Here is a 25,501-nt window from a genome sequence, read left to right on the forward strand (position 1 = left end):
ATGGTTACCTTTGTGTGAGGGCAGCTGCTGTGTGAACGCAGGTCAGTGGAATGAATAACAGCAGGTGGAAACTAAGGTCAGAGTCTGACTGTGGGCTGCAAACCAAAACTGAAACCGAGTCACGCTTATCAGTCAGAATAAATACCGGCAGAACACAGAACTGATAAGTTTACAGAGCACTGCAGTTGACTGCTGCAGGAGGTGCAGGAGGTGCAGGAGTCTGACACGTGAAAAACTAAAATCCTCTGCCAGGAGTTATCGACTCTCTTGACTTCGCCGGCGGCAGAAAAGGAACTAATGTTTGTGACTCACAGTGGTTCAATATGCAAATATGTGACAGAGGTGATTCATTGTGTCCTGAATATAACCTGTGGGTGGGGTGTGGAGTCTCTGCTGGAAGATAAAACACATGATAACAGGTAAACAAGACGTTGTTAATTAGAAATACTCTGAGGACAAATGGAAAACATGCCTGCAGTCACGGCTCAGCGAGGAGATTAAAAAAGCACGAGTCACTTCATGTTGATTTTGCACCACATACCTTTATTTTCCAAACATCTCACTGAGTCTATGAAGGTTACTGGATGAAGATTTACTTAATATTTCCCTTTTCACCACCTCCCCAACACAATAAACTCTCTCCGGTCTCACCAGCGTCCTGCAGAAACCACACGGAGGAGAAACCAGCATCTCTCAGCCTCCAGATGTTTACTGACACCACAGTTTGGTCACCATGACGCTTCCCTGGCTGGTTACTCACAGCTCGTCTCATGTTATCAGCGTCAACATTTTTATTGAGGTTATTTATCACTTATCAATGAGATAATGCAGTCAGCAGCCATAAGAAGTCAATTTTCCCCTTGAACAGTTCTATAAATCAGGCTGTGAATGATAAATGAACAAATCTTTCTGTGGAAACTTTAAAAACTGACGTTTTCTGCATTTCAAAGATAAAGTTTTTAACAGCTGTCAACATTCAAACTTCCCCAGCGTGTTACTCACATCAAGACGGTTATTTTGTGCATCGCTGCTGAGTGATTGGAGACTTTGTTTTGGACTAAATATGTGACTGAAGTGGACCTATGAGACATCCGCTGACAGGAGAAGACTTAAGACGAATACAAATTAAAGCCTTGTGTGTCAGGGAGCGTCGTCTCATACGACCCACGATCCTGTCAGGGGTTTTCTGAAGGACGCTGACAAAAAAGAGAGAGTTGAACCATCCGAAGTACATCGAACACTGGAAACACACACACAGATATTGGCTTGGTCTGAAGTTAAAGGACAACCTCCCAGACACGTCATATCACACACACACACACACACACACACACACAAAGAGCTGAGGATACTGTGCAAAATACAGACATTACTTTAAAGATAATAAGTGCCAAAGAGAATAAGACTAACTTCATAAATAAACAATAAAATAAAAAAAAACTAATAATAAAAAACGGTTAAAAATTAAGATTATTAATAACCACAGCTATCAGCGACCGTCAACACTGAGGGGCATCCATGTTTGATCAAAGGAATATGACAAAAAAACAGAAACCACAATCAATATTATTAATAATAATAATAATAATAATAACACATTAAGTAAGTGGGATTGCGTACAGCACTGGTTGGATGCTGGACCTTCAACATGTTCGGTGTTTGGATGCACTGCAGCTCATTAACTGCTGAAAAGTTACAGATTTAACAGGATCTTTAAAAAAGTGTCTCACAAGAAATGTTCCTCCACAGAGAGAGTCCAGAGAGGAACGTCTTCAGGTCGCATCCAGCTGTGGACGCTCAGGGTTTCATCCAGCAAGATCACAGCAAAGTGACTCATTTCCATTTATGCCATATTTCTTTGTACTTTTTTTTACATTATTAGGACTTTTTCCATCCGTTCAGAGTCATTAGCGCAGGTCGAATGTTCAGTCTTGAAAGGTGTCATTCTTGGATATGAGACTTTTCCAGGAGCCACCAAGATTTAATTTGTAGTCCGATTCCCAAACACATCGCATCACGCCGAGAGGCATGTCTGCAAATCAGAATCCACAACATTCATTATGTCCCTCAGATCTGTTTCCCAAGTTGAACATTTGAGAAATGTAATTTTCATCGCGGCGGACTCGTCGCAGTTCACGAGCCGCTCGAACCGAGTCTTTTCTAACGCCTTTTATTTTTCTGTCATCAGACTTCTCTCTTCCTCTCACAGCCAGTTCTAAGAAGGAAGAGGTGAAGGAAGGTGCGAGAGTCCATTGATGCTCACTCTCCTCGTCACCTGCCCCGGTCCTGGTCCTCCAGCTCCAGCTCCAACTCCACCCTGCAGGGTTTGGGTCAGGCTGACTTGGGCAGTGCTGAAGGACGTTATTCGGCCACTTCCGGCGATCTTGAGGTTGACCGTGGTGGCGTAACTGGTCTTCTGGTTCCCCTGTTTGGTTGGAGATGTGTGGGTAAAGGGTAGTGGTGACGAGCTCGTGGGTAAGGGGGACGGGACTGAGGGCATCGGTGGTGTCATGGTGGCAATTTGGACCTGAGACTGTGGTTGAACTTGGGATTGGTAGTTGTGGTGCTGGTGGGGGACGGGTGGAGGGGAGGTCATGCCTGAGGAGGACAGAAGAATGCATGAGGTGGAGTGGTTTTGATCATGGGTAGGTCGGGCAACATAGGCGCAGATCAGCTGGCTACGACAGTTGCCCTCTTCGAGCTCCAGGTCTCCCCAGTCCGTCTGGGGGTCTGGTGAAGCAGGAGAGGAGGCGATGATGGTGGAAGAAGCACTTGCATCAAGGCTATCAGTTCCGTTATATTTGCTTGAAAGCTCTCGCACATCTGGCCAGGGCACGCTGGTGAAATGCTGCCCGCCAAGGGAGCCCGACCCTGGTGTGAGCCTGCTCGGGGAAAGTGGGGACTGAAGCCCGGCTCGAGGGCTGAGGCAGGATGGCGAGCTGCCATACGAGGACCATCCACTCCTTGGACTGGTCGGACAGGACTCATGCTGGTCAAATGACCCTCGGCCAGTACCGCTAAAACCAAGGGACCTGCGGCTGCTTTCTGTCCAGGAGCGGCGCAGTCCACTTGAGTTGCTTCGGGCTGGGCTAGAGGGTGTATCTGCCAGGGTGGAGGAGAAAGACCTGCGGAGGGTTTGAGACATTTGGGGTGCAGATGGCGAGGAGGCTCGGGAACTACGCAGTGAGAGCGAAGATGACGTGGGGAAAGAGGCATGCTCCAGTGTCGGTGAGCCTAACGAGGAAGCGAAGGACGGAGAAGGAGAGGAGGGAGCATATCGAGGGTTTCTAGGTTGAGGCACTGCAACGTTATTCGTCCAAACATTCACTGACACGCCAATCGGAGGTGGGGAAAGGATCCGAGGGCTCAGACATAAGGAGGACTGCCCTAATGCTGAACTTGCTGAAGAGGCCCTGGGTAGCTCCAAAGTGAGTCCAAGTGGGTTATGGGAACTTGTGCCTCCGACCCGTGTGCTCCGGGGGTGGGGGGGTTTGTTCGCCATGGGGGAGGAGTAGTTATGCTGAGGAGGTGGGGAGCAGAGTCGAGTAAATGAGGCAGGGGTCGGAGAGGGGGACGGGGACTGGACTCGCGAGCTGGGTTCGGATGCGGAAAAAGGCCGAGCCACACGGTTGTGGGAGCCTGACCAGAGAGGATCATGGGTTTGTTGCATCACTGTGGCGTTCGTGGTACCATTAGCGAGTGGCGCCTTTTGTGGACTCGCTGACCAACCGCCATTACTGACGCCACGGTTAACGCCACAGCTCATGGCAGCTAAGGTACTGTTGTTGTTATTGCTGTTTGCATTATGTGATGAGCCAGTTTTGGAGTGGAGGAATGAGGGCCGGGGTGACGGAGAGGAGTGAGGATGATGACTCGCAGTTGGGGAGGGAGAGCGTTGGGTAAGAGAGGGAGGGGGAGACTGCATGAGAGACGGAGAAGGGCAAGAGGACCAGAGGGAGGTCGGCGGACATCTTGGACGTTGGTAGCCATCTTTAGAGCAGCCCAGCTGGGAATGTGCAGGAGAGCTGGAGCCCTGCTGACCAGGAGGGAGCTTAGGGGAAGGAGAGCGCTGTCGCAGGTGGGAGGCGGGGCTCTGGCTTGTGGGTGGGGCTTGTTGCAGGGCAGTGTTCTTCCTGGCGATGCTCTGACTGATGGACTGGCTGATACAGGAGGCTGCTAACGATCTGGAGAACGCAGAGGAAGAGGCGGTGGGGGAGGAGCATGGGGGAGAGCGGAGAGAGGAAGATGGCGTTGGAGAGAAACAGGGAGGAGCCCTGGAGGCGGAGCTCAGGGAGGCGTCCTCAGCAGGTACAGGGGTGGGAGAGGATGAGGGAACTACCCTGAACGGTGAGGAGGGAGGAGGAGCTCTAACGGGGGAAGGGTAGCGCTGTCTTGGGTTTGGTCTGAAGGCTGAGGGGGCCGTGGCCAGGTCTGCATCCCGACCGGGGGCGGCGATGGATGGGTAAGGTCTCTCCAGGGAGGGTCTGGAGGATGGGCGGCTGCCTGAAGGGAGGCCCGTGGGGGATCGTGGACTCTGCTGGTCCGGTTCCCTGGAACTGACAGAGAAGCACAGATTATAAAAGAGAACAGCAGACATTTTAAAAATAGTTTACTAGATCACTGCATGCACAGTGCAGATGGCTGTGCATGCAGACTCTGCACTGTGCATGCACAGTGCAGATCGCTGTGCATGCAGACTCTGCATGCACAGCGATCCACCAATCACATTAGTTCTTATTCAGTGTGCCGAAGCAGACCAGCCCCTGCACATGGAGTGAGTCACTGGTAACAACATTGAAAAATGAGCAACAAACAAGAGAAAATCGCTGAAAACGAAGACTTGGTGCCAAAAAGAAAAGCAACGTCAGTTATCTGGAATTATTTCAGCTACAAGAAGGATGATATTGACCAAACACGTGTTCTGTGTCGACAGTGTGTTGCATCTGTTGCCACAACGAGAGGTAACACAACTAATTTGTTTGACCATTTGTAACAGTGTAAAGAGGTTCAGATTTAAATCCAGCTAAATGGGACTTGTCACTGCACTTGAGTTACGTAGCAAAGGATTGTGGGTGGTCCTCAGACCCGGGAAAAGATCGACTGTAAGGGTAATGTTGTCTGAATCTCTGAATGAAATGATGAAAACTGTTAGTACTGTATAAGCCAAGTGGGAGTTGGGCTGGCTGTGTGTGACTGTATGTTGTGTGTCCTGGATTAATTTCGCCATATTTTTGTAAGTCACCTCTGTGTATTTTTTATGTTTTATCGCCAGTGAAAACTCTGCACTAATGCTAATACTAACGCTAGCTTGGTGCTATCCTTTCAGACTGAGCTCATGCTGTCCTGTCAACAGAAAGAACCGTTACTGATCCATTTTCCTATCATCCAGGTGCTCAATAAAGCTGCTGTCAAACTTGAACTGCTCCGAGTGATTCCTTAAGGCAGAAGACATTAAACAGTGGTCCCAATTTACGTCTGTACCACACAGCTGAGTACGACAAAATCAGGTAAGATTAGTGCAGGTTAACTGTCTACAAGATAGCAGCAGTGCAGCATAACATAAAGTTCTGTTCAGGTCATCTGATGAAAATTCCTGTATTTCTTAGTATATCCCAATATATATTGCAAGGTTAAAAACATTGCAATGTCAGTTTTTTCCAATGCCTTAGTCTGAACTATGGAACTGTTTCCTGTCTCCTGTTTTCCTTTTCCAGACCATGTTTAGACTCAAGATGAGCATTTTAAAGGGATATTTCGGTGTAAGTTTAATCCATGGTCTAAATCACTGTGAAACTGTGTTAGACTCCCTCTGCGTCGATTACCGAGTGCAGTAGAGTTCCGCGGCTCATGGATGAAAATGTATGATTATGACTCCATGGAAAAGCAATCAAACTTCATATGTGTCTTACCTGCCAGTTTATAACAGTTATTATCGAGAGCGGACAGGGAAAAGAACGGAATTGAGCATTTCTAACCGCACTCGGTAATCGTCGCGTCGGGACTTCCCCGTCAACAGGAAGCTGCTGCAGAAGAGTGGTAAATTTAGTCAGCTTTTCAGTAGAAATCCAGCTAAGCTAGCGGAGGTTAGATGCCCCGGACTATGTGCTGAGACCCTATTTGTACTGTTGCTGAAGTTTGGTGCTGTTCTGAGCATTATTTGTGGCTTTTTGGTGGCGGTTTATATTTGGATCCATTTACTGCAGTGTATTGTTGTCGTGCGGTCGTTTCTGAGGTTGATAAAACTCCGTAAATTAGCGGTCTGCTAACTTGATCTCTCGAGAGGGAGTCTAACACAGTTTCACGGTGATTTAGACCATGGATTAAATTTACACCGGAATATCCCTTTAAGTCATTTCTACATTTGAGTACTTGCAGTAAAATAAAAAAGTTAACACTTTACATTAAAGATCTTTCAATATGTGTACAAGATATAAGAATTATTAGCATAATAAACACATTGTGTCTCATTGTGTGAGATTATAATACATTTATCAGCACTTGTTAACAGTTTATAGACCTTAAATATTGTATTTATTGTTATTAACTAGTAGATAAACATGAACCTGGCCATTAAAATTCATAAATTCATAACATTTGATAAAGTTTGCACAGAAAATTACGAGATGGGTTTTTTATATAATTCTTAGACACTCTGTTTCATGTTGAAACAGGTTAATAAGGACTTATAAGGGACTTTGTTGGCTGTTATATTAAACATCACTGTCAGCAGAAACACGTAGCTACCTCGTCTTGCACTTACATACATACTTTACTTTTACATACTTTTTGCTGTGATGCAACAAACCAACAACATGGAAGGTTTCCAGCATGATAATCATCATCACAATAATGTTGCATAAGACAGAAATGTTGATATCATCCCGCGTCGAGACTGAGCTGCAGATTTATTTCTTCTTATTTCATCCTTCTAAAACCTGCTGGGCGTCACTCTGCCTGCAACTTTAGCAGAAGTTATGTCTGACTGGAAACAGATCAAGAACAACATCTGTCTCATCATCACTCTGCTGCCTGTCCAAAAACAGCTTCAACACCTTTCAATTATGAGTGTATTCAAGACAGACATCAAGCATCAAATACTTAACACACATCCCTAATTTAGTCTCTTTGAGTGATGGGAAGTGGGTTTTTTCCAACATAAATAAATTGCAGCGGCATCCAAAAAGGCTATTTAGCCATTTAAGTAAAAGCTTTCAGTTCAATTTTATTTTATTTCTGACTCATGGCTGACTCATGCACATCTCACGAAGTGTCACTTTAATGAGAGATCTAAAGTTTGGATCAGGAATGTTGCCAGTAAACCAACGTTTGGGGGATTTTGGTCTCCAGCACCAGAGTGATTAATGATCAGGAGGAGAGAATGATCTTGTGATGTGCCAGAAAGAAGCTGAGTTCAGCGGGAGTTTAATCTGAAAAGAGAGATAAAGACCTGAGTATCAGTCATTCCTGATGCTTCTCGGATGAGTGAGGCTCAAGTGGTTCACAGGAACCTTTTCCTCCAACAGAGGAACATTTCCACCATGACAGAGGATTCACAATGTTTAGCAACGTGAGCGAGCTGGAACAATGAACTCCAGAGCTCGTCATCGGCTGATGAGGTCATATCTGTCTATCATCACCACTGCTGGGCTGATGCCACAAGTAAACTTGACATCTAATTAAATATTGAAAAGTTTCCCTTTTTCTCTCGGCTACACCAACATGAGCTCAGAGAGATTACAGCTCCAACTGGGTAAAAGCTCAGGAGCAGCACATCGTAGTTTACACTCAGTTTTACGGACTGTTGTTCATTTATTCGTATTTCCTTGTAACCCTGAAAGCCTCCTGAATGCTAAACTTGCAACAACCGAAGTAGCTGGGGACCAAAGAAATAAAAAATGTAAAAACTCAAGAACTCCATTAAAACTTTGCCGAATTAGCTGTTAGCACTTCCTGTTAGCAGTGAACCTGATGAACTGGATCACTGTGATACTGAAGAAAACTTAAAAACGTGATGTTTCTTAGTCAAGGAGCGTCTTTTTGGAGGATTTCTAATTGGATTTATGGAGTCATCATCATCCTCTCCTCCTCCTGATGATATAAAGTCCTCCTCTCCTCCTCCTGATGATATAAAGTCCTCCTCTCCTCCTGATGATATAAAGTCCTCCTCTCCTCCTCTGATGATATAAAGTCCTCCTCTCCTCCTCCTGATGATATAAAGTCTCCTCTCCTCCTGATGATATAAAGTCCTCCTCTCCTCCTGATGATATAAAGTCCTCCTCTCCTCCTGATGATATAAAGTCCTCCTCTCCTCCTCCTGATGATATAAAGTCCTCCTCTCCTCCTCCTGATGATATAAAGTCCTCCTCTCCTCCTCCTGATGATATAAGTCCTCCTCTCCTCCTCCTGATGATATAAAGTCCTCCTCTCCTCCTCCTGATGATATAAAGTCCTCCTCTCCTCCTGATGATATAAAGTCCTCCTCTCCTCCTCCTGATGATATAAAGTCCTCCTCTCCTCCTCCTGATGATATAAAGTCCTCCTCTCCTCCTCCTGATGATATAAAGTCCTCCTCTCCTCCTGATGATATAAAGTCCTCCTCTCCTCCTCCTGATGATATAAAGTCCTCCTCTCCTCCTCCTGATGATATAAAGTCCTCCTCTCCTCCTCCTGATGATATAAAGTCCTCCTCTCCTCCTCCTGAGGATATAAAGTCCTCCTCTCCTCCTGATGATATAAAGTCCTCCTCTCCTCCTGATGATATAAAGTCCTCCTCTCCTCCTGATGATATAAAGTCCTCCTCTCCTCCTCCTGATGATATAAAGTCCTCCTCTCCTCCTCCTGATGATATAAAGTCCTCCTCTCCTCCTCCTGATGATATAAAGTCCTCCTCTCCTCCTCCTGATGATATAAAGTCCTCCTCTCCTCCTCCTGATGATATAAAGTCCTCCTCTCCTCCTGATGATATAAAGTCCTCCTCTCCTCCTCCTGAGGATATAAAGTCCTCCTCTCCTCCTCCTGATGATATAAAGTCCTCCTCTCCTCCTCCTGATGATATAAAGTCCTCCTCTCCTCCTCCTGAGGATATAAAGTCCTCCTCTCCTCCTGATGATATAAAGTCCTCCTCTCCTCCTGATGATATAAAGTCCTCCTCTCCTCCTGATGATATAAAGTCCTCCTCTCCTCCTGATGATATAAAGTCCTCCTCTCCTCCTCCTGATGATATAAAGTCCTCCTCTCCTCCTGATGATATAAAGTCCTCCTCTCCTCCTCCTGATGATATAAAGTCCTCCTCTCCTCCTGATGATATAAAGTCCTCCTCTCCTCCTCCTGATGATATAAAGTCCTCCTCTCCTCCTCCTGATGATATAAAGTCCTCCTCTCCTCCTGATGATATAAAGTCCTCCTCTCCTCCTCCTGATGATATAAAGTCCTCCTCTCCTCCTCCTGATGATATAAAGTCCTCATCTCCTCCTCCTGATGATATAAAGTCCTCCACACATCACCCAGACTCAAACCAACAGCCAGCTGTCTTTATCCGACCACTCTGTTGCCTCTCGTCTGACCCGTTCGGCACAGAAGTTGTATTGAACACACCGCTTCGACGTGCTGCCAGCTCCACAGTAGCGTGTACGTTCTGCACTTGTGCGAGATGCAATAAGCAGGTGGCTCTTGTGTTGTGTATAAAAAATATGCTGGACTAGACGTTTATGCACGCAACGCTCTTTACTTTCGATCAAAACAAAACTTAACTATTTCAGACAAAAACAGCTGCATACTAAACATGCAGTGAGGCATTATCAAATGAACACAGATTAATTTGTTCTGAACGGACATAATAACAGCTAGTCTCATGCCAGTACTCCAAACCATAAAAACAAGAAATGACAGAACGGAGTGCGTAGAAAACCAATGCACACACAGTATTCCGCCCCTCCCACACACCGCGCTGATTCGCTAGCACACCGCCAATCAGAGTATCCAATGGCTCAGGCGTCCGACAGCCAACCTCCGCAGAATTCGCATGTTGAATCGGAGCAGACAACGTCCGAGCGGCTCCGAAAGCTTCCAACGCAGCTGAACACAACAAACAGATTTGTTTCCGACCTCGCCCGAGTCGCTCCGAACGCTTCAGACGTCCAACGGTTGGGCCGGTGTGTTCCTGCCTTGACACAGCTGAAGCAGCTGGAGACTTGATTTAAAACAGTATTTGCTGCCAATTTAGAAGAGTTTCGTTGAGCATCTACTTTTTGTCTCCTGTTAGGTAAGACGGCAGTTCTGGAGAATTGGCTGAGTTCCCAGGTGTCACGTACAGACATGTTAGGGCGTATTACTCTGAGATTCTGACCCAAAGCATCAGGTTTTTTATGATCTTTGAAGAATCTCGAATTCCACTGACTTTCTCAAGAAACTTGGAGACAATAAAGGGGAACACAGGTTAACTAATGGTTATCAGCTCAACTTTCTCCATGTTTTTCTTTCGATGCCTTTCCAAATGTTCTACAGATCCAGCTGGCTCGTGCAGCTTACTGAAGTTTGGGTTAGGTTTAAAATCCTCCCTGCGGTGTTTTGCTGCATGGAGTAAAATTTGGCCGTTATAAAAACTTAAACTTTCAACCACACAAAGTTCTTTAAACGTCTATAACTAAAGTCAAAAACGCGACTACAGTCAACGGCGAACGTTGAATAGTCAACAAAAAGACATCACAGAAACTTTTTGGTGGGAAGATGGATTGGCGTATTTTGGAGATGCTCAGTGGAAAATGTTGATAAGTTTTGTTCCCAGACTCAGAGGCAGGAATCTTCACTTCAGACACCAAACTTTTGGCTCTTATCTACATTTTTTATTGAGGGTCTGCTAATATATCTTTGACAGCTGTATTTGTAGAACATTTAGAAAGGCATGGAAAGAAAAACAGGAAGAAAGTTGAGTTTTATTTATTCTCAGGTCTTCGAAAAATGGATGCTGTTTTTCATTTACAGCGCCAGACAAAGCGACAGTAGGACTTAGTGATCCAAATGAAGCGTGGCCCAGTTCTGTGTCCATTCTCTCCCATTTATGTCTTTGTGAAAAGCAAAATGTTAAATATGAAAAGTTACGATCATTTACTCCGACTGTGATCTGACTGGTTTTGTGGTCAAAGTAAGCAAAAGATGAAACCAGGTTGAGTTTTCTTGAAAGCTAATTCAGCTTAAAAACATGTCATTTCCTTTAACGCCTTCACTATAAAAGCCTCCCATGAATTATTAATTTAATAGTTTTTATTATGAAGCAGCATCACAGGAAACGTTCAGCTCTCAGTACTTCTGTATCTTCTGACTGAATCTCTTTAGTTTCTCTCATCCTGTTTCAAGATTCAAGAGTCTTTATTATCCCCTCGGGGGAATTTGTTTCACAGCAAGTAGCAAACATACAACAAACACATCCAAAAAGACAAAAAACATTCAACATATGTCATTTAAAAGCCTGATCACTGCAGGGACAAATGAATCTCTCCATCTATTGGTGTTACATCTCAGAAGCAGGTATCTGCGTCTGGAAGGAAGCAACCTGAACTCTCTGTGCGAGCGGTGATCTGGGTATGCCAGGATCAGTCTGGCTTTGGTCACTGACCTCTCTTTGTGCAGCTCGGAGATTTTTCTGCACACCCTGACAATTGTTTTTACATGTTAAAAGACCAAACCAACAGATGAAGTTAAAGGTTAATAAAGACTCGATAAAACAAGCATAAAACATTCTCATAAAAGTAGTATCCACATTAAAACCACGGAGCTTTCGATAAAAGTACATCCGCTGATGAGCCTTCTTACAGACTGTGTCAACATGGGCTTCAAAGGTCAGCCCATCATCAAGTATGGTTCCCAGATATTTGTACTGGCTCACAACCTCCACCTTTTCCCCAAAGATCACTGCAGGTGTGGTAACCGTACTGTTTTTTCTAAAATCGATGGACATTTCCTTCATCTTTGAGACATTTATACTTAAAAAGGAGAACTCACACCAGTCAGTGAAGTCCCTGACCACTGCTGAGAAGAGACAGGATGACTGAGTCGTCAGCAAACTGTGTTTGTTCTTTAAACATCTGCTGTGTTTCACTGGGTCATGTGTGCCGGGCAGGTAGATGTGATGGATAAACATCACTGGCAAAACTTTCATTTTGAATGACAACAAGCTCTTAAAAAATAACACTGTCAGGAAGTCACGTGGACTTTATTCTGGTTCTACACTGGACGTCTTCGGATCTGATTCTGCTCAGTGGGTTCAAACCAAAAACCAATGAACTTGCAGATATCTCACAACTTACTTACGTCAAGACAATTATTCGTCTCCTGATAATTTATATCCAAATATGCGAATGAGGCTGTCAAATTAAACATTTTGTCAGAAATCTGGGATATTTTCTTTCAAAACTGCCCAAACATTTGTTACATGTTCAAACATGTGATGTCTTAACGTGTCTCAGACTCACCTGTGTTCATACGGAGAGGTGTGACAGTCGTCCCTGGTGTTAGACGGAGCCCATGTCCCCGTGGCGCTGGGCAGGTCTGGAGGCCTCTGGCTGGTGAACGTTGGCAGGAAGTCGACAGACTGCAGCGACGGAGGGCTTGTTCGGGTCATATTTGGTTCAGCCCACGGCTTCTGACCTGTGGCTCTTGGTTTGTGATCTTCTGGTGTTTGTGTTTCTACCTGTGAGGGGTCAAAGGTCAGTCCTCCTGAGGTTCTGTGATGAGCCGGCTCCTCTGTAAAGATCCCAGCTGATCCTTGTAGAATCATCCTGGTTTGCGATGACGACTCATTCAAGTCGTTCTTCGTCTCGTTTAATTTCTTCAGCTCATCTTTCTCTCTCAGGGTTTTGGCGCCGTCCTCCACTGGGAATGTTCCCATGTGGGCCTCTCCCGTCAGCTGCTGGTGAGACACTGTGGATCTGTGGTCCTCTGCTGGATCCTGGCTCTGAGTCGATGTTCCCATCAGTACCAGTTCTCCTGGGGACGCCTCTCCACCCACAAGTCCTGTGCCAACCAAGTATTCAGGCCTTTGCCCATCTTGATTATAAATACGTCCTGTGGAAGATTTATCATCTGGTTCATGTTTATCTTTAATCCTCTCTCCATCTTTGGAGATTTCCCTCGGTGGCTTGCTGTGAGCAGAGAGGTTTTGAGGGTGTGCCAGCTGGGTTGAGTCTGCTCTGATCGGGTGGACCGGACATCCGTCAGTCAGCTCGGACCTGCAGAGAACCAGGAGGAGAATCAAACAACAAGTTCACATCATCCTGTCACTCTGGAGCCGGACCAACACTGGATATTGGGGCCAGATGCTGATAATGATATTCACGATTTGATGATAACCTGATGGCTGAAACATGTTGGCTTTGATCGTTGCTCTTTTAAGGATTTAGCCACGACATAAAGGCTGTTTAGTATTTCCTTATTTGTCTGCTGATGTTTTCACTTTTGGACGCCTGGATTGGTTCTGAAACCACCTTATTCTCCTGTTTTCTGGGTCCTGTAAGCTGAGCAAACTAGTTTATCTCCTGTTGCTCAGTCGTATTGAAGGTCTGTCCTATTTACTGGAGCAGTGAACGTTTCCTCTGGATAAGAACCTGACGGTATGGTTACCTCTCGGTGATGCAAGATAAAACTGAAGCTATGGCTTCAGAAACATTTATATCGCTATGTGTTGGACAGTTCTGGCATTCTTGGCACCGATTAATTCCTGATGATGTACCTTGTTTGGCCCTCACTTATTTTGCAGCTTTCACAGATTTCTATCAATACCTTTTTCACTCACCTCTCTCTTTTCGCTGTCTCCTCAGTATCTGAATAAAACTCCCCATGTTGATTGTAGGGTTCTTCTCTCCCTGTGGAGGAGGCAGAGCTGTTTTCTCTGATCTCACTGGTCGAAGTCAAGCTGAAGCTGGAGCTCTGATCTCGAAGTTGTGCTCTGAGGCGATGCCCGGATGCTTCAGCAGCATCAGAGGAGATGTAGCTGGAGTTGTAGCTGTTAGCCAGGACCGTGGATGGATTTCCTCCAGGTGTTGTGGAAGTCTGGGAGTTATCACCTGAGCTACAGTCCACACCGGAGTCTCTTTCTTTGGTCAAGGCAGAGATGAAGTCTCTGGGCCTGGAGAGGGTGAATCCATTTGTCTGGTGTTGACAGGCCGGCGTCAGCTGCTCTTTGACCAACACATGACCAAACAGCAGAGGGTCACAGGGGGCCATCACTGCCTCCTGGAAGTCTAGAGGGGGAAGAAAATAGAAATTAATAGATTAGAAATCATTTATAATGACCAGCGATGTAGTAGGATGACTCTACAGGCCTGTTTGTGGCCCTGATACATCAAATATAGATCCGTCCATCTCAGTCGATGTAGCCGCAACTGCACACATACTTTCTTGCTACCTTTCTGTTAGCATGGATTTTAAGAAATACACCTACTAGCTCAGAGTCGCGACAAACCAGGGTTGGGCCAATTTGAAAGTACCGAATCTCACCACTGCATGTTGCACTAATGAGAGTGTAGCAGCACTACAGTCCATCAGGTCAACTGTGACACGTCAACAGTCCAACTGAACTTTTCTTCTTCTTAAGTTTAACATCAAAATGGTAAATAAAATAAGACTTCAGCTGAGTGAAATCTGTGAAAAGATGACAACAGCGACATTTCAAGTAGTCACGTGCGGAAATGTTGCAGGTTAATCAGTTTTCCAGTTCCTGATAATGTTTCACAAAAAAGGGGTTTTAACCACTGAAATGCTGAAAGGCTTTTACAAGGATACAGGAAGTTTGTGAAGAGTGTAATGCAGGAACTTCAAAAGGAACTACAAAAACAGCACTTAACACTAATGAGCTACACAACTCGTTACTGATGAGGGTTCGCAAACCTGGTTGAAACTTGTACCCTGAAACTTTCCCCAGATGAACGTTTATCTTATTCGTCTTATTTTGGGGAACATTTTGTCCCAGAAAAATGTTAACAATTGATCAAATGGTTCAGGAAACAAAATCATATGACTTCAATTAAAGGAAGAGCCTTGCTAAGTTCCTTCTCTTTTTTTTTGTATGGACCAAGAAGAGATTTAACTTTTTTGTCACGCTGGAGCAGAGGCCGACCCAAATGTATGAGACAGGAGGCAACAACGCAACAGAGGAGGTTTAACAGTGAAGGGGAGGATAGGCTGGAAAAACACTGGAAGGAGGGAAGAGCTACAGATTCAAGAGAGATGTGGAGGAAAAATCATGCTGGTGAGGAGCACAAGAAAACAGGAGGGGGAAGAGAAAGCTGGAAATTGAGGAACGACACCACGTTTCAGAAAACTTGGACAAATCTGACAAACTGAGCAGAGGGATCAAAATCTGAGCATAAATTAATTTTAGTACGAGTGGAAATGTTGAGCGGCTGGTCCGACGGACCAGAGTTGTGATCTTGAGGCCCAGATGAACTTATTAAAGAACCTACCGTCCGTCAGGCTCTCTGCTCTGTTGATCGTCCTCTCCTCGTGGATCGTCTGATCGTCCTGGCTCATGGTTTGGCTCTTAGTCTTGGTTTGACTCCACATCGGGCTTTTAGTTTGGACCATTGATTGATGCCTTGTTTGCGTCAGGGTTTGGCTCTGAACTTTGGTCTCTGAGTGAGTTTGAGTTCTGTATTTGGTGTGATCTGACTGATTGATGGTTTCCTTTTGGTTCTGTGTAGTTGAGGTCTGTATTTGAGTCAGACCTTTAGCTTGGGTCTGAGCTGAGTGACCCGACACTCTTCCTGAGCCCCATGATGGGTTCCGAACAGCGCCGGCCCGTTTCTGATGCAGTGGGACCTTCATGGTGCTGGCTTTGGTGCTGTACATCTGGGCCAGCGTTTGGACTTTACTCAGAATCCGCTCTGAGTTCTCCATCAGCAGAGGGTCCTGCACTGGACTGGCCTCAAATAACACAATGCTGGCTACGTCTGAGCCCATGCTCTCAAACAAGGCCCGGTTCGCAGTGACAATTCTGGAGTGGTGGGACCATCGACCCACTTTGATCTGACTGGGAAGACTCTCAAGGTTCCTGCTGGTCTTTGCCAGTTCTCTGTTTTTGGTTCTAGCTGAAGAGGACTGAGTTTGGGTTTCAGTTTTTTGTTCTGAAGGTGGCTGAGGTTTGGTGGGTTCTTTGCAGCTTCTGTTCAGTTCTGCTGGACCAGCTTGGTTTGGCTCATGCCCATTGATAACAGTTTGGTTTCCGGTGCTGGTTTTGGTTGTTTCGTCTGTGCACTTCTGTCCAGCAGCCACAACACTTGCTGCCTCCTTCTGGTTCTCCTCCAGTTGTCCTTCACAGACTTTCCCATCGTCGTCCTGTATCTCAGCCTCTTCTCCAACGGGTTTTGGGTTCAGCTGCAGAATCTCATCCTCCATGTTTGGGTTCTCCTTATCCTGCATGATGTCAGAGATCGGTGATGTGATGGCATCGGCATCCAGAGAGCTGATTGGTTTATCTGCCTCTGCATCTGCTGACAGTGGAGTCTGAGGAGAGACTGGACCAGCAGCTGGATCGCACTCAGTGGCTTCACTTGTTTCATCCTTTGACTGTTCGCTCTCTGGCTCCCCCTGGTGTCCGCCCACATCGAAGCGCGATACCGACTCCTTCACCAGGCCGGATGGGATTTGTGAGAAACTGTTTCTCCTCCTCGATGCCGCTCCTTCTCCCTGCTCCTCTTCCTCCCCTGCCTCGTCCTCCTCGGCCTCAGCGGCTGCCTCGTAGTAGCTCCTGATCTTCTCGATGATCTTCTTGTCGCGTTTGGTGAGGTGGGAGCCTCTCGTGATCGGCTGCCGTCTCTGGATGGGGTGAAGAAGACCTGGATTTGGAGAGGAGGTGCTGGTCTCAGTGTTGGCCTCACTGCTGTTCTCTCTTCCTCCCTCTGCCGACATGGGGGGATGAAGATCTGATGCGAGGGCAGGGATGAGGCTCTCTCCTTCTTCTTCATCCCTTGTTTTCATCTCCTCTTCCTCTTCTTCAACCACTCCTCCGTCAGCCTCTCCATCAGCCGTCACTCCCTTTTCTACCTGACTTGTTGCATCTGGAGCTTCTTTGACTTCACCTGTAGTTGTCTCATCTTCAAATACAGTTTCCTCTCTGCAGTCACTGATCGGAATTTGAAGGACGCTGCCATTCTCCATCTCTGCTGTATCCTGCTCCTGTTGCATTGTGGGGCTTTGCTCTGGGCTGGAGGGGGAGGCGACCGGAGGCAGCGGGCAGGTGAAGTTAGTCTGGTCGGATGAAGGTCGACACTCTTTGGGCTGATCGAAGACCCGATCCTCCTGAAAGAAAACACAACAGAGTTTTGAAATGACTTTCTTTACGGTCGTGACTCCGTGGGAAATGTAGAACAGATGCAATATTCAACAAGTAAACAGTTTTATGAGGTGTTCCTCAGCCCGGGGGGTGAACATTGCTTCATCACTGCGTGGGAACGACGAAGACTTTTGAGGACGAAAGGCTATTTTCAAAAGCTCTAAGAGTATCAGTCCTTTGTTCAGACCTACAGCTTGTTTAGAAACGTGACTTAGACCCTCTAACTGCCTCACCTGGTCAAATTGAGGGTTTAAGGACAGAGACTTGTGCTGACTGTAAAGCCCTATGTGGTTGTTATCAGCTACATAAACGAAGAGGATAAAATATGTGGTTAATACTTTCATTTGTCTGCCGTCACTGCGATTAATACTGCTTAACTGGAAGCAGGCGACCCCCCGCTCAGACGAACTGGATGAGAGAAGTGATGACGCACTGAAATCTGAAGACAATTAAATTCTCATTAAAGGGGCCGGAGGGTGAATTCTACCAAACATGGTCACATTTTATAAATTACTACAAATAAAACCAGAAACGTAAATCTCAAGAATTAGCTGGCCTTCCTCCTACTCTTTAATTATAATGGTGTTACATATTATTAAAGAGCACGGCCAGCTAACACTTGTTATTGATAGAAACAGAAGACAGAACACACAGCTGTTGACACATCAACAGCCATCCAGCCCTCTCTTTTTTAATTTCTGTTTCATTCTTGTTTGTCAGCTGATCTGATTTGTTTATACTCTGGTGTCGCTGCCCGCTGAGCAAACACATCTTAAGAAGTCGTCAGCTCAGTGTTTTGACGGCGACATTTTCAGATGACTTTTTCAACGTTTACTGTTGACGTCAACTCATTCTTGGAATATTTGCTTTCTTGATGAGGGTTGGATGACCAGGACATGGTACTTAAAGCTGATCTCCTGGTGAAGTGCGTGCCTCATGCAGGCTACTGAGCTTTGGGTTTAAGGTTCAAATCCTCCCTGTGGTTTTTGGTGCATACTTTAATTTTGAACGACAAGAAGTTCTTTGGACTTCTTTAACTGAAATTGAAAAGAAGTCCAAAATTATATTGTAAAAGTTCTAAAGACCTCAGATTCTTGAAGACTGAGGCTTTTAAACCCTGTATGGGAGTGTCCTTACAAAGTATGGGAGTGTCCTTACACAGTATGGGAGTGTCCTTACAAAGTATGGGAGTGTCCTTATACAGTGTGGGAGTGTCCCCACGAAGTATGGGTGTGTCCTTACAAAGTGTGGGTGTGTCCTTATACAGTGTGGGTTTGTCCTTATACAGTGTGGGAGTGTCCTTATACAGTGTGGGAGTGTCCTTATACAGTGTGGGAGTGTCATTATACAGTGTGGGAGTGTCCTTATACAGTGTGGGTGTATCATTATACAGTGTGGGAGTGTCCTTATACAGTGTGGGAGTGTCATTATACAGTGTGGGAGTGTCATTATACAGTGTGGGAGTGTCCTTATACAGTGTGGGAGTGTCCCTACAAAGTATGGGAGTGTCCCTACAAAGTATGGGTGTGTCCTTACAAGTATGGGAGTGTCCTTAGACAGTTGATAACTACATGTGTAAGCTGTGAGTTTCAGAGTTGATTGGACTTCTTGTTGCTCATTGACCCAACTGACCCTGATTCATTTCTTCTCCCACACTCAGTAAGGACACTCCCACACATAGTTTAAAAGTCTGCAGCTCCTCCAGTGAGTTAGAACTGAGGAGGTCTCTTGGATGAGAGGTGAACTGCTTCAACAAACAAAACAGCACCTTACCATGGCCTGGATGGCTGAGAACCTTCATCGTCAAAAAGACGTCTGAACAAAAGTATAATCATTTTGATTTGAATATATTTTCCTCAGTGAGAAAAAAACTGTCATGAAACTGAAGAAACGTGTGAAAATTGAGACCCTGGGAGGAAACCAGGAGAAGGCGATGGTTCAGGATGAAGTAAGATTTAAATTTAAGAAAATTTTTCTTGAGCAGAGTCCATCTCATCTCACCGTTGTGTCGGTGTGGATGGCGGTGAGTCCCTCCCGGGCTCGGCTCTGGTTGATGAACTCCAAGATCTCTTCTGTGATGGACAGGGTGGGAGGAGGACTGAGGGGGGTCAGCTCCTCTTCTTCATCTTCCTCCTCGTCCGAACAGAAAACACCATCAGTGTTAAACAAGTCTTTTAAATAACAGTTTTACCTTCAGATTAAGTCCAATTGCCTGCCAACCAGTGTTATATAATCCTTATTGATCAGTCGGTTACCTCCTCCTCCTGGTTGGTCCGCAGCGTCAGGCCAGTTTCGGGTCTCTCAGCCTCGACCTCGATGACGGAGGATGCGAGCGTGCTGCTGCTGCCCGCTGAGCCCAGACTGCCGGCCTGGCACAGCTCGCCCTCGCTGCCCGCCTGCTGCACAAACAACATCCAGCCACACAGTCGGCATGAGAACACGAATCTGACGGTAAACTGACTCCAAACAGCACATTAACTCAGGTTATATGTATGAGAGTATCTGCAGGGTTAATTATTCATGTTTACGCTCTATACTTGGTGATATATAAATATCGATATTTGATGCCACATCTGATTCCATGAGGGTCTGATTGAGGGTGTGCTAGCGAATCAGCACGGTGTGTGGGAGGGGCGGATTACTGTGCGCGCTTTGTTTTTCTATGCACTCTGTTCTGTCATTCCCCGTTTTCATGTTTTGGAGTAACGTTACTGGCATGAGACTAGCTGTTATTATGTCCATTCAGGATGAATTAATCTGTGTTCATTTGATAATGCCTCGCTGCATGTTTAGTGTGCAGCTGTTTTTGTCTGAAATAGTTAAGTTTCGTTTTGATCTAAAGTAAAGAGAGTTGCGTGCATAAAGCTCTCGACCAGGGTCTTACAACACTAGTGTCACCCGCATGTTGCATTAAAAGAAAGGCAGCTGGCTGTTGGTTTGAGTCCAGGCGGTGTGTGTGGGCCTCAACATGACACGACAACAAGGCATGACTTTTCTTTTCCTGGCTGGGAAGATCAGGTGAATCGCTGCTGCAGGAAATAAGGATTTAAATCATTTCAAATATTCAGAATCATTACGGATTACTTTGTGCTAACATCAGTTAATGAAGGCATCTTTTTACACCTTCAACAGGTCACAAAGAAACAGATAAATCACTGATTACAGATCAGTTTTTAGTCAGAAACGATACGTCAGAACACATCGTTTGTTGTCGGATTGGATTTAAATCAACCATGACAAAGTCGGATCAGTTGATCTTTAAAGCACTTACAGGAAAAATACCTCTCGTGTTGCAACTGTCTTATGAGTGACTACACCACCCTGACTGCACCACCCTGACTGCACCACCCTGACTACACCACCCTGACTGCACCACCCTGACTTCACCACCCTGACTACACCACCCTGACTACACCACCCTGACTTCACCACACGGAGTACAACACCCTGACTTCACCACACGGAGTACAACACCCTGACTACACCACCCTGACTGCACCACCCTGACTTCACCACACGGAGTACACCACCCTGACTACACCACCCTGACTTCACCACCCTGACTGCACCACCCTGACTGCACTACCCTGACTTCACCACACGGAGTACAACACCCTGACTACACCACACGGAGTACACCACCCTGACTGCACCACCCTGACTGCACCACACCGAGTACACCACCCTGACTTCACCACCCTGACTACACCACCCTGACTACACCACCAGGACTACACCACCCTGACTTCACCACACGGAGTACACCACCCTGACTGCACCACCCTGACTTCACCACACGGAGTACACCACCCTGACTTCACCACACGGAGTACACCACCCTGACTGCACCACCCTGACTGCACCACACGGAGTACACCACCCTGACTGCACCACCCTGACTGCACCACACGGAGTACACCACCCTGACTGCACCACCCTGACTTCACCACACGGAGTACAACACCCTGACTACACCACCCTGACTACACCACCAGGACTACACCACCCTGACTTCACCACACGGAGTACACCACCCTGACTGCACCACCCTGACTTCACCACACGGAGTACACCACCCTGACTTCACCACACGGAGTACACCACCCTGACTGCACCACCCTGACTGCACCACACGGAGTACACCACCCTGACTGCACCACCCTGACTTCACCACACGGAGTACACCACCCTGACTGCACCACCCTGACTTCACCACACGGAGTACACCACCCTGACTACACCACACGGAGTACAACACCCCGACTACACCACCCTGACTTCACCACCCTGACTTCACCACACGGAGTACAACACCCTGACTACACCACACGGAGTACAACACCCCGACTACACCACCCTGACTTCACCACACGGAGTACACCACCCTGACTGCACCACCCTGACTTCACCACACGGAGTACAACACCCTGACTACACCACACGGAGTACAACACCCCGACTACACCACCCTGACTTCACCACACGGAGTACACCACCCTGACTGCACCACCCTGACTTCACCACACGGAGTACACCACCCTGACTTCACCACACGGAGTACACCACCCTGACTGCACCACCCTGACTGCACCACCCTGACTGCACCACACGGAGTACACCACCCTGACTTCACCACCCTGACTTCACCACACGGAGTACAACACCCTGACTGCACCACCCTGACTTCACCACACGGAGTACAACACCCTGACTACACCACACGGAGTACACCACCCTGACTGCACCACCCTGACTACACCACCCTGACTACACCACCCTGACTTCACCACACGGAGTACACCACCCTGACTACACCACCCTGACTGCACCACACGGAGTACACCACCCTGACTACACCACCCTGACTGCACCACACGGAGTACACCACCCTGACTACTCCACACGGAGTACACCACCCTGACTGCACCACCCTGACTGCACCACACGGAGTACACCACCCTGACTACACCACCCTGACTGCACCACACAGAGTACACCACCCTGACTACACCACCCTGACTTCACCACCCTGACTGCACCACCCTGACTTCACCACCCTGACTACACCACCCTGACTGCACCACACGGAGTACACCACCCTGACTTCACCACACGGAGTACACCACCCTGACTACACCACCCTGACTGCACCACACGGAGTACACCACCCTGACTTCACCACCCTGACTACACCACCCTGACTGCACTACCCTGACTACTCCACCCTGACTGCACCACACGAAGTACACCACCCTGACTGCACCACACGAAGTACACCACCCTGACTGCACTACCCTGACTGCACCACACGGAGTACAACACCCTGACTGCACCACCCTGACTTCACCACCCTGACTGCACCACCCTGACTGCACCACCCTGACTGCACCACCCTGACTGCACTACCCTGACTACACCACCCTGACTGCACCACACGAAGTACACCACCCTGACTTCACCACCCTGACTACACCACCCTGACTACACCACCCTGACTGCACTACCCTGACTGCACCACACGGACTACACCACCCTGACTTCACCACCCTGACTGCACCACCCTGACTGCACCACCCTGACTTCACCACCCTGACTACACCACACGGAGTACACCACCCTGACTACACCACCAGGACTACACCACCCTGACTACACCACACGGAGTACACCACCCTGACTACACCACCCTGACTACACCACCCTGACTTCACCACCCTGACTACACCACACGGAGTACACCACCCTGACTACACCACCCTGACTACACCACCCTGACTTCACCACACGGAGTACACCACCCTGACTACACCACCCTGACTTCACCACCCTGACTGCACCACCCTGACTACACCACCCTGACTGCACCACCCTGACTGCACCACCCTGACTGCACCACCCTGACTTCACCACCCTGACTACACCACCCTGACTGCACCACCCTGACTGCACCACCCTGACTACACCACCAGGACTTCACCACCCTGACTACACCACCCTGACTACACCCGACCTGGGCTGGTGTCGGGAGCTCGGCAGGTCCGGTCTGGTTTGTACTTGGAGAGATCAAGTGGAAATACCAGGAGCTGTAATCTTTGTGTCAAAGATGAAAAGATAAAAGATCTGGTGTGATGTGATGATGAGCTTCCTGTGGAACTCGTGTCTCTCACCACAGTTTGTAACCAAGCCAACACAAAGTTAAATCAGATGCCACAATCACATCATGAAAGAACAACAGGCAGGTGAGAACACAACCGTTTCTTCGTCCTGGATCTGTGCTGGACGAACGTACGATGACCCACTAACGGTGAGGATGAAGTGACTCCAGTTTAATGCAATTTCAATTGTATTGTTAAAGTTTTAAGAATATTTGGAAGAGTACTGAGATAGTAACTGTAAAAATCACGATCACGTTGAACAGGATCATTGTTACGTGAAGTGTTCATATCGTCCCACGACCACTGCTGGGTGAAGTCCACCAGTCAGAGGGTCAGCGGTTCAGTTTCTGAACCCTGCGGTCTACATGTGAGATACTGAACTCAGTTTGAGTTTGAGTGAATGCTGACTTGCGTTGTGTGTTGAGCGGTTGCTTAATAAACACAGTTCATATGAGTTCATGTGTTTGTCTTACCTTCAAAGCTGCAGGATTCAGCGGGTGGAGGAAGGAGAGTCAGTGAAGGGAGACGAGAGGATGGAGAGCGTGACGGATGAGGACATGGATGAGAACAGACAGCTGTGATCAGGATGATACAGATATCTGACAGGCACTTAACACTTGGCATCCACAATGAAAGAAAAACACTTCCTGTTAAAAGTCTCTGCAGGTCTGTTTTCAGTGCGTAAACCTTTTGAGGCTGCCGGCCCGGTGATCTGATCCGAGTCAGAACCAAAGGCAGCACACACACTTCCAGAAACATCGTTAATAAATCACCACGTCCACGATCCTCTCCAGCAGAGCTCAGACTACAGCGTAACTCTCTGTGACGCGTCTCTTCTTCAAAGCAGCGACGTATTTTAAGGTTATACATTTTTATTTGTTTGTCACTTTTACTGCCTGAGACAAATCAAACCACGTCAGTCTGATGGTGTCAGTTTATCTGCTCGTAAATGTAAACGTGACCGGGTCCACGTCTCGGGATGTTTCAGCCCTCGACTTCTATGGAATTAGATTTGTGCCAAAAGAAACAAACAAAACTTCTTAAATGTCAAACAAAAACAGGAATTTGAGAGAACATAAAACTAATTTCAAAAATAAAACTTAGAGCTGCAATCAAATAATTTGTCAAATAGTGTAAAATATTGGTCTTTTCCTCTTCTAATAATGCATTATTGTGTTTATGGTTCCCTCTGCTGGTCTCTCTCCACTCAGACTTTCGCGCTGACTCTCAGCTTTGCGGTCTCTCTGCAGTTCTGTCTCGTTTGCGCTCTCTGAATTTTTGTTTGCAGTTTTGGCACAAACCTCTCGGGTGGGCGGGCCTTTTCAGCAGAGCGTCCCCATTGGCTAATTAGTTGTTGACTGACACAGCTCAGTACCTATGTGCAGATAGCTAGCGCGCTAAATGAACCAGGCTTTAAAACGGAGAGAAGAAGAGATGACGACGACGACAACGACACTGAAGAACAATATATGTATGTCATAACTACTTACACTTCATTAGTTTTTCTTGTTGTGGGTTGTTACTGTTGTTCTTCATTGTCGTCGTCATCTTCTTCTTCTCTCCGTTTTAAAGCCGGGGTCGTTTAGCGCGCTAGCTACCTACCCATAGGTACTGAGCTGTGTCAGTCAACAACTAATTAGCCAATGGGGACGCTCTGCTGAAAAGGCCCGCCCACCCGAGAGGTTTGTGCCAAAACTGCAAACAAAAAGTCAGAGAGCGCAAACGAGACAGAACTGCAGAGAGAGCGCAAAGCTGAGAGTCAGCGCAAAAGTCTGAGCTGGAGAGAGACCAGCAGAGGGAACTGTAAACAAAATAATGCATTATTAGAAGAGTAAAAGACCAATATTTTACACTATTTGACAAATTATTTGATTGCAAGTTCTAAGTTTTATTTTTGAAATTAGTTTTATGTTCTCTCAAATTCCTGTTTTTGTTTGACATTTAAGAAGTTTTGTTTGTTTCTTTTGGCACAAATCTAATTCCATAGACTTCTCTCCCGTCAGATTTCGGCGTTTTAACACCA

General features: G+C 46.8%; 1 protein-coding gene across 3 annotated transcripts in view; it reads right to left on the minus strand.

Annotated features, from left to right (window-relative positions):
* Positions 1-522: 522 nt before the first annotated feature.
* Positions 523-25,501, minus strand: part of plekhg2 (pleckstrin homology domain containing, family G (with RhoGef domain) member 2) — a 70,129-nt gene continuing 45,150 nt past the window's right edge. For 2 of the 3 annotated variants that reach the window (XM_030443645.1, XM_030443664.1), the window contains exons 15-21: positions 23,952-23,959; positions 19,579-19,722; positions 19,325-19,456; positions 15,456-17,289; positions 13,787-14,234; positions 12,468-13,223; positions 523-4,556 (exon numbers count right to left, since the gene is read on the minus strand). In XM_030443645.1, the coding sequence (XP_030299505.1) occupies positions 2,216-4,556; positions 12,468-13,223; positions 13,787-14,234; positions 15,456-17,289; positions 19,325-19,456; positions 19,579-19,722; positions 23,952-23,959 (5,663 nt within the window). In that variant the 3' untranslated portion in view covers positions 523-2,215. The remainder of the gene's footprint in view (positions 4,557-12,467; positions 13,224-13,786; positions 14,235-15,455; positions 17,290-19,324; positions 19,457-19,578; positions 19,723-23,951; positions 23,960-25,501) is intronic. The other variant, XM_030443654.1, reaches the window with a different exon arrangement.

The sequence above is a fragment of the Sparus aurata genome, chromosome 2, assembly GCF_900880675.1.
Source record: "Sparus aurata chromosome 2, fSpaAur1.1, whole genome shotgun sequence".
In the NCBI taxonomy this organism is placed as follows: Eukaryota; Metazoa; Chordata; class Actinopteri; order Spariformes; family Sparidae; genus Sparus; species Sparus aurata.